Genomic DNA, 10610 nt, shown 5'->3' on the forward strand with positions numbered 1-10610 from the left:
CCAATGTCCTCAAGCTCCTCCTATCAACTCCCTCCTCCACTAGTTACACATCCTCATCACCCCATGATTACTCGCCTTCACACAGGTTCCCTTAAACCACACATCATTCTTGATCTTCATCACACCGTTCAGCCCACTCCTACATGCTATACCGCTGTTAGCAAATTCCCTGAATGGCACACTGCCATGTCCGCAAAATTTCGTGCACTTCAAGCACAAGGCACTTGGTTACTTGTGCCACCTCCCACTAATCAACAAATTATCGGTTGCAAATTGATTTACAAAATTAAACGCCTCGCCGATGGCTCCATTGCTCGCCATAAAGCTTGCCTTGTTGTACAAGGTGTCAAACAGGAATACAGTGTCGCCTATCACGAAACCTTTAGCCCGTAGTTAAATTCCCTACAATTCATCTCTTCCTCATTGTTGCACTCCACCATAATTGACCAATACTTCAACTAGATGTAGTCAACGCCTTTCTTCATGGCAAAATTGACTAAACTATCTACATGACCCAACCTCAAGGGTTTCAAGATCCTCATTTCCCACATCATGTATGCCTTCTCCACAAAGCAATTTATGTCCTCAAGCAAGCCCTTCGCTTATGGTTTGCCACGCTTTCCTCCTACCTCACTACTCCAGCTTTTACAACCAGTTCCACTAACCCTTCCTTTTTCCTACTTCACAAAGAAAACATTTGTGTATATATCTTAATCTTTGTTGATGATATACTCATCGCTGGCAACAACTCAACCTTCATCTCTTCTCTTATTCACAAACTTAAATTACATTTTAAACCCATAACCTCGGCCAACTCTCACATTTTATCGACATTTTACTAGATATCACCTATCCCAGAAATCCTGCATCCAAGAAATCCTCTCCAATGCTGCTATGACAACCTGCAAACCATTAACTGCTCCTTTCCCATCTAAATTACCCTCTAATCCAACGTTATAGCTTCCTTTCAGCCAACCTGCACCGTTCCGCCAGCTTGCCGGTTCTTTACAATACTTGTCTTCCACAAGACCGAACATCGCCTTTGCTATACATAAACTATGCCAACACATGCATCAACCACTGCATCCACATTATCAACTCCTTAAATGGGTACTTCGCTATTTGCTAGGCACGCTTGACTATGGTCTTTTCCGATCGAAAACTGAGCTCCATCTTTATGCCTTTTTTGATTTAGATCGGGCTAGTGACTCTATAGATCGCAAATCCACTACAGGTTGCTGCATTTATCTCGGTCAAGCTCTCATCACTTGGTTTGTAAAAAAACAATCCACGATTGCAATATCCTCCACGAAAACTGAGTACCACTCTCTTGCCGTTGCTGCGGCTGATCTATCTTGGATTCGCCACCTTTATCAGGACTTCCGCATTCAATTGGATACAACTCCTATATTTTGTCTATGTCCATAGCCTGTAGTCCGATCTTTTATGCTCACACCAAGGACATCAAGATCAATCATCACTTCATTCGTGACTGCATTTAAGCTAAGCATCTTGCTGTTCATCACATATCCATATTAGATCAAGTTGCATATATCTTTACAAAGTCAATCCCATGAACAAGACTTCATACTCTTCGCAACAAGTTAATGGTCGTTCTGCCCATCAACTTGAGGGACGGTGATAAGAATATTTTGGCTATTTCAACTTCACTACCTCTGCTTTCAAGTTGACAGACTGCGACCACTTCTCCGCCAATCAACAGGGCTTGCTGCCGCCTTCTCTGCTCGTTAACCACTCTTTTCACTTTATGTAACTACCTAGGGTAGTTTAGTCTTTTCATTATCTATTTACACATGTATATATATATATACACTAGTTTATGTTACAGTAAACTAGCAGGGAAATGCCTTACATTCTCTTCTCTGTGTTGTTTACTGCTTCTTTGTTTACATTGTTTGCTGAAATGCTCGTTGATGTTCAATTCGTGGAATTCAACCGTTTGAGTATAATATAATATATTAGATATAATTTAATATACATTAGATGTAGTTTAATATATATTAGATATATAATATATTAATATGATTATTTTTACTTTAACTTATTGAGAGGCATGCTTCTAGCACTTCGGTTAAAAAGGTGCTAGCCTCACCGGTGGCATTGAAGCTCTAGCCTCGAGGCATTTTTTTGGCCCCAATTTGAGACGTGCCTCAAGTAATGTGCTATGATCGTCTTTAAACGATATTAGCAGCGATGGTGGAACAGAATGAAAGCTTGGCTAGTTGCTTTTTGCAGTGGAAAGGGTGATGGATGCTCACTCAGGTGAGGAGCTTGGTGGAAATCACTGAAGGAGATTGTTGTCAGTTTTTTGGCTGAAGAGGGAGGAGAGCTATTTGGAGGATTTTGGATGAAAAATGAAAAAAAAGCTTTCTGTATATTTAGAACCGTCATATGTTGGGGTGTAAATGTTCCAATGGTTGAGTTGCATCACTTAATATTTTTTCTTAAAATAGGTTTTTTAAACACCTGCAAGAAAAAAAAAATTTCCTTATACTCAATTGATTGATTATAAATCTCTTTCAAGTTTTTCATTTCTTCAGATTTAATCCGTCTTACAGATTCCAACTAACAAGGATGGACTCATAGAATACCGTGCACACCCTTTTTGGATGCAAAAGTATTGTCCTTATCACGAAGATGATGGTACTCCAAGATGCTGCAGTTGCGAAAGGATGGAGGTCAGTGTCTTCATATATATATATATATATATATATGCCCAAGTTTTAGAAGTTGTCTTCCATCTTCATCGTTTGTAATTTTTTTGTTTCTAAGTTTTCGGTGAGGAATCTCATTTGAATTGTTGACCATGTGATTGTGCTAGTGCTTCTGAGCCGCTGTCATGTTATATTGCAACTAATCTCTCCTACCATGCATTTACTTTTTGGTGGCCTTACCGTTAATAATGCTCTTTCCGATCTTTTTAAATTTGCTTCAGGCTAGAGAAACAAAATATTTAACTTTAGATGATGGGCGGAAGCTGTGCCTGGAATGTTTGGATTCTGCAACAATGGATACCCATGAGTGCCAACCTCTATATCTCGATATTCAAGAATTTTACGAAGGTCTAAACATGAAAATTGTTCAGCAGGTTCCATTACTTTTAGTCGAGAGACAAGCACTAAATGAAGCCATGGAAGGAGAAAAGAAAGTAAGAAACACAGCATTTGTCCCTCCTTTCATAATTGGCTTAGAAAATTGAGAGTAATTATCAGCACTTACTCTTGCTTCTAGGGGCACCATCACCTTCCAGAAACCAGAGGACTCTGCATGTCAGAAGAGCAGATAGTCAGCACAGTAAGTTCTTTTTTATTTGATGCTGTTTGGCTCTTTTTAATTCAAAGACAATGTTATTTACAAGTTTCTGCAATCTATCAATTACTATTTATTTGTTTAGTATTTTAGTATGTGCAGATTGGCCCATATTTTGATAGAAATTAGTTTTGGTTAAAACTGTTATCTGTTTAATAACAATCATAAGATGTCAAAAAGGGACTGCAAATTTCAATTTATATATATTAGCTTTACGTAGATGTCGGTTTATTTTTAATTATTGTATGCATCATTTAATATTATTGTATTAAAAGATACCGAGGCTATCAAGATTGTAATTGTATTCAAAGATGTTAGATAGCCCGGACATTTAAATTTTGTTTCCTATATGAATTTAGATGCTAGTAAAGTAGGATTGAAAAGTTATTTAGATAGTTATAAAGATGTCAATAAAATTGAACAACTTAAATCGTCTAATAATACACCAAATGCTAGCATAACAACCACCCGTTAAATCAAGTAACATGACTCATATCATTAGAAAATCAAAGTCATAGTACACTTAGGCTTCATTTGGGAGAGCTTTTATGCTGCTTTTTAAAATTATTTTTTAGTATAATAATTTCAAATTAAAAAAAATTGTCCTAGAAAGTTATTTTAGAAAGCAAGAAGAAAATCATCCCAAATGAAGCCCTAATTGATTTCACTGTTTAACAAGGATGCATATTTTCAGTAATTTATCTTCCCTTCTATAAATCTTCACTCATTGACATGGTGAACCTCTGCCAGATATTGCGGAGGCCAAGGTTTGGTCCAGGATATAGAATCATTGAAATGATTACAGAGCCGTACAAGGTTACTCGACAGAGTGAAGTAACAGCAATTCTCATTCTTTATGGGCTACCAAGGTACTTCATTTATGAAGTTTCATGCTTATAATAATCTTGTTCTTTATCCTTTTCTGCCATTTGAATTTTGAAGTTTCATCTGCTTTATTTTCAATTCTGGATATGTAAATAACAATTTCACTTTAAGCTCCCTAATACATTTTTTTCGGTTAGGTTTCGTTATAATTAATAATGTTTGGATTTACCCAAAAAATGTTAACAGATTCATCTTTTTAATTGAGAATTCATTACCAATTTTAATGAAAAATGAGAAGAAAAAATTATTGTATCATCACTATGGTTCACAGTTCCTACACAAAAACAAAAAAAAAATATTTTGTCGTCAACTAAGTAAAAAAGATAAACCAAATTTTTTTTTTCCATTTTCTTTTCAACCAATTAAGTGACTGAAAACTAATTTCAATTCTATTATTTTATAAATTCTTATTTCATTTTCTTCTTGTCTTTAATTCCCTTAAATCAAATAGAGCCTTGATTGTGTCGTACCGACAATCGTCTTTTACAGATTACTGACAGGTTCGATTCTCGCACATGAAATGATGCATGCTTGGATGCGACTCAAAGGTACTTTCTTTTATTCTATTCATCAAATTTGTCTTGTTCTTTAGTGATGGGAAATAATTTACAGAAAAAATCACTCTTGTTTTGATTAGTATTCATTTTACACAAATACAAACAATATAGAGGCCTCATAGTACCAAAGATGTTTACAGTCTTTTTGGGAAATCGATGTTTACAGCCCATGATCATTCTCTAAAACTTTTAAACTCATGAAGAGCAGCTTGATGGTTCGTTTAGTTTTAATTTTAATGATGTAAGGTTTCGTTTGGGAAAAATTTATTATTTTCTAAAATAAATTTTTAATACAAAAATTTTTAATTTAATAATTTTTTGTACTATAAAATTACTTTAAAAAGCTGTTTCAAACAAAGCTTGATTAATTTTCCCTATTCGGAATCATTGAATATTTTTCTAATGGTTAAAAACACATAATTTTTATTTTTTTGGAAAATTATAATTTGTTTTAAATATATTAGAAGAGGTTATTTGGGATCACTTTTTCTTCTGTCTTTTTATTTGTTTTTATTTTGTTTTTTGCTTATGTTTCGACTTGAAATAAGATATATTTGATATTTTAAAAACATGTTTTTATTTTTATTCAGTCTTGAATAAGTTGATTTTAAGCAATGTCTACTGGTGGGGCATCAACTGTGGACTGTGGTCAAATAGACGATGACTACAACGGCAGCTTGCATTGGTAGCGGCCGATCATGATGGTTGATTTTAAAAGCACTCAATACCTTAAAATTATTGTGAGAATTCTTAAAAATAGTTTGGTTCAGTATTAAAAATAAGCCTTTTTTTAAATAAAATAAAATATAAATAGAAAAAAATGATCCCATGGAGGCCCTTAGCTTTTGAGGGACCAGGCTTCCCCCTATCTGTAACATGCTAGCTTGACATGTTTCCTTGCGTTGTTTCAAAGACATGATGAGGGATCCAACCTAAATTGCTAGATTTTCTGGTGATAGGTTATCGAGGTCTCAGCCCAGATGTGGAAGAAGGCATTTGTCAAGTTCTGGCTCATATGTGGCTTGACTCCGAGATCATCGCAGGTAGTGGCAACGTTCCATCTTCCTCTTCTTCCTCTTCAACACCCTCATCAAAGAAAGGTACAAGATCACAATTTGAGAGGAAGCTCGGAGAATTCTTCAAACACCAGATCGAGTCGGATTCTTCCCCTGCTTATGGAGACGGTTTTCGTGCTGGTAATGAGGCAGTCCTCAAGTATGGTCTCAGAGCTACTCTGGATCATATTCTGTTGACTGCAAGCTTCCCATTATGAAAGCATCCATGAGTTTTTCTCATATAAGCTTCAGGGCCAGGTAAATCCTATAAAGAACTCCTTCAAAAACTTATACGAGAGAGCTATCTTCATCGTTTATCTTACATCGAGATTTGTATTTTTCATTATATCAGGACTTATGAATACAAATCTCAATGTAAAAATGATCGTTGATATCAAATTTCTTATAGTATTTCTTTTCGCTGCATAAGACCAGATTACATATATATATTTACACATATGAAGATAATAAAATAGAGTACACATAAGAGGAGCTCTTCATGTATCATTTAGAGTCATCATTAGCGACTCTATCTTAATATTTAGGTGCATATTGTATAGTTAATAAAGGGCTTGTCATCATTTTCTTTGTAACTAGCTATGCTGGTGTGGCATTTTATGGTGTATTGAACATATTATATGTAGAAAGTATCTCTACAAAATATGTGCAAACTGCCATACTATATTATGAATAATGTTGTGTACTTATATGCTTCTTATCCTCATTTTGTTACTGTTATCTGAATCTTTGTGTTGTTAGCTAACATGCTTATCTTTTTCTTAATCAGAAGGTACAGTAGAGCTTGAAATTAGCTTATTTAAATCCAAAATAAGAACTTTTATCTTGGAGCAGCAGCAGGTAGGGTGATATTGAAAACTTTTCCTTGTCGACAAAGTAGCCTTCACATCAGATAATGTACTCCCTTACACTCAAGAATATAATCACAATGGCACTTTTAATAAGGCAGACATAAATACTTGAACAGAAGATTTAGGCTTAGTTTGAGATGGCTTTCTTACTGCTTTTTAAAGCAGCTTTTTAGTACAAATTTTTTTAATTTTTATACTAGAAAGTAGTTTTAAAAATCAGAAAAAAAGCTGTCCCAAATGAAGTCAAACTGATTTTGAGCTAGAAAGGTTACTAAAATGATGGAATCAAAGCAGCTTTCTTTGACGATTTTTATTGCACTAAAAAGCTTACATTAGCATATATAGAACTTACCTGCTTTGTTGACATCCCAAGATTATAAATAGTGGGCCAAAATAAATTTTTTGAGCTCATTTATTATCAGTTGGCCGAGCTCGATTGGAGCTTTTCTTTTTTGTTCAAATTTGGTTTGTTTAAAACGCTAGATGTTTAAGTTTGATTTTTGTTCGACACATTCGATTTGTCGATTTGTATCGTGGTTATTGAACTTTAAACGAGTAGCTCATATAAAATAATAAATTTATCTTAATGAAATTTACTTTTGAGATGAACAAATGAGCCTTACTAAGCCCATTAACGGAATCATATGAAGCCTTATTGATCTCGTTAATGATCATATTTAGTGCGCTTTCTCTAGCCTTTAAACAAGCCAGCCAATTAAACCATTTTCTAGCTTAAAACTGAGTAGCCTGTTCTCAGAAAATGCTGCTTTTAATAAATGAGCTTCTCATTGAAACACTGAAAAAATAAATCAATATAGCAAACATGAATAGATATATCTAATTAACGGATATACTTATATTTAATTAGTTTAAAATTTATTGAGTAATAATTATTATGTTATGAAATTATAATTAATAAGAAAAATTTGTATTAATTAGTTCATTATTTTTATAAGGATACTTAATCAAGCTCTATATCGAGCATTAATCAAAATTTTTAACAAACTAGTTCACAAGCTTTGCATGATTGCATCAAATATGAATTGAGCTTCTCAATGAGCTTCATATTATCGGGCTTGTTGATGAGCTATAAATAATTTTGTTGACATAAATGCATAGAATAAATAGTTCAAACCTATTTATTTAATAATCGAACATAAAAAAAATCCAAACTTTGTTTGACTATTTAATCAAATGATCATAAATGAGCTATATATAATTGTGCCGAACTACGAGTAGCTTGTCAAATGTGTATAATAAACAACTCCCCAATCTACTTCCTTACTCTAAACAAACTTTCATATACATAGGCTTTTCATTAGAATCACAAATTCGTGGCAAATGTATGTGTGGAGCCATAATTCTCACATTAATCAAATAATTGTACTAGTGCTATAAATGAATCAAGTTTGAATATTTTAATCATTGATGATGTTGTTCATAAAATGATGACCTTAGTTTTCCTAGAGACGGCTTTAGGCTTCGTTTGAGACAATTTTTTTATGTGAAGGCCGGATGCAAAACATCGTCCGGAGACCAATTAGAATACGTTACGTCAGTTGTACCGAGCCGCGGTATTGAGCGGTACCAAGCAATATTGAACTGCGGTATTGAGCACAGGTGTGATGTGGCGCATTCTAGTTGGTCTCCGGGCGACATTCGGCATCCCCAGAGAATAATTAATTCTTTCTTACAGCTTCTTAAAGTAGTTTTTTATTATAAAATTTTTTAATTTTTACCCTAAAAAATTGTTTTAAAAAATAATAAAAAAAACTTTCTGAAACGCACTCTTAGTTTCAGCTGCTGTTGGTGATCTTTGCGGTCTTATTTTTGCTACAATAACGCATCACAATGTATCAAAGTCTTCATGCTGCATTGCACTGTTTTAATTCAGCTTTTCAGTCCAATAGAGAGACATTTTGTCAAACGTCTTATGAGCGGAGGTCATGTCGATATGATGAATGAGGAAGATGGAAGTAAAAGATCAAAGCATTTATGAAGAAATGTGCCACAATATACTGTTTTAACTCAGCTTTTCAGTCCAATAGAAAGACATTTTGTCATGTTTGATATGATGAATGCCATTGGGAGTAAAAGATAAAAAAATTATGAAGAAATATGCTAATATAGAGGAAAAATTATTAGGTGCGAAGTGTGGACCGTCCTCACAAATACAGGGTACCAAGTGATACCCAGCGGTACTCAGCGGTACCAAGTGGTACCTAGCTGGGTACCCTATACTTGTGTGCGGACGGTTCTTCCCGTCCGCACTCTGCACCTAATAACCTCTCAATATAGAGATCATTTAAAAACTAGGACTTGCAATGGTAATTAGCATAAAATTAAGAAGAACTAATTTTTTTTACTAAAAAAACTATTTAAAAAAAAAATATTTATCCCAAACAAAATCTTAGAGAAGCCACTAGCCGTCATCATTGTTTTTCATCAGAGTCTTGTATCATATTTAATAAAAATAAAAATAATACTTAATTAAGATATCAAATATATTTTTATCTGATATTAAAATACAAATAAAAAAATAATCTAAAAAACTCTTAATAAATAGCTCCAAACTTACATGGACATTTGAGCTATTTTTTTTAAAGGCAATAATATACTTATTTAAACTTCATAAAGACTATTTTCTATCAATTAAATTTATTTTTAGATGAATATTATACAATAATTTAGAAATTAAATCTACATGACACTTATTTTAAATAAATTTGATGTATCAAAATTTGATCCTAACATAATTTGGATTAGCATAACATAAATTTTTAGGCTTAATAAAATACAAATTATTTTGATATTTTATAGAAGTATATATCCATCCAAAGAAGCAATCAAAAAATTAAGATTTTGATACGTCATGCAAAATTAGCTTGATCGGGCACGAATCTCGAGGCAAAAAGCTAGTTGGAAACTTCAAAAATTAATTATGGGAGCAACCGAACTCCGATTTCAGCGAGCTTATAGTCGAACTGAGCGTCTCGGAAATACGAACCCAACGAAACTAAGATCAACCCAATCCGAGCCCAAATGAGTCCGAATCAAGGGCTCAAAGCACTGTTGGAAGGTTCAAACTGCAATTTGAGTTACCAAACGGTCTTCGATTTTGACGAGCTTATACTTGAATCGAAGGGCTCGACGAGTCGAAATCCCATACGAGCCTAAGATCACTGAATTCCTCAGACTCCACTAAGGCATACTTCAAATTGCCAATGAACGGTCTGTACGACTAGTGGATTCAATAATGTCGATCCGTATTCGTCTCCTATAAGTTCAACCACTCCCCTATTCCTCCTGAACCTAACGCCATATTTACGGGCAATCCACTCCATAAAACTAATCTATCAGAATTAGAGCCGTTCACTTCCTCACAAGAGAGGAAGTGCGCAGCAAGAAAGAGAGAGGAGAAGAAGGGGGACACGAGGAGTGAAGAAGATCTCTCCTCGACACCCGCCGGAACCTACTCTCGCGAGGATGTATCGCGCATACCTCGTAAAGCATCCTTGCGAAGAGTCTCTATGTTCCAGAGGCCAACCAACGGCCCGGAGCCGTACACGGGATTCTTCTTACAACTGAATTCTGGCACACCTGCCTTCCCTATATCCTCTAAGCAGATGCATCATACCGTGGCAACTTGAGGGAACCTGAGGCATCGCATCGGTAAGGTCATAATTTTCGCCGCACAACCACAATTCAAGAGGCCGCGTTTAGAGCCCAATGTAATCGATATGCACGAACAGATTCCATAACCATAAAGGTCCCGACATTCAGGCCGACGATTTATGTAAAGACCCGAACGTACAACTGCTTAAAGGCCCGTACGTCACACGTCCTACTCCACGCTGGAACCCGACGTCCGCTTACGGCCCGGACGATTTCAGGTGCCTTAACAGTCGTTGTAG

The 10610-nt window shown here is 34.9% G+C and overlaps 1 protein-coding gene across 4 annotated transcripts in view; it reads left to right on the forward strand.

Annotated features, from left to right (window-relative positions):
• Window positions 1-6571, forward strand: part of LOC110116284 (protein DA1-related 1) — a 37038-nt gene extending 30467 nt beyond the window's left edge. For all 4 annotated transcript variants that reach the window (XM_020849802.2, XM_020849805.2, XM_020849801.2 and 1 more), the window contains exons 7-12: window positions 2580-2699; window positions 2957-3169; window positions 3253-3315; window positions 4081-4199; window positions 4705-4763; window positions 5732-6571. In XM_020849802.2, the coding sequence (XP_020705461.1) occupies window positions 2580-2699; window positions 2957-3169; window positions 3253-3315; window positions 4081-4199; window positions 4705-4763; window positions 5732-6045 (888 nt within the window). In that variant the 3' untranslated portion in view covers window positions 6046-6571. The remainder of the gene's footprint in view (window positions 1-2579; window positions 2700-2956; window positions 3170-3252; window positions 3316-4080; window positions 4200-4704; window positions 4764-5731) is intronic.
• Window positions 6572-10610: the final 4039 nt, after the last annotated feature.

The sequence above is a fragment of the Dendrobium catenatum genome, unplaced genomic scaffold (genome assembly GCF_001605985.2).
Source record: "Dendrobium catenatum unplaced genomic scaffold, ASM160598v2 fragScaff_scaffold_601, whole genome shotgun sequence".
NCBI classification, from domain to species: Eukaryota; Viridiplantae; Streptophyta; class Magnoliopsida; order Asparagales; family Orchidaceae; genus Dendrobium; species Dendrobium catenatum.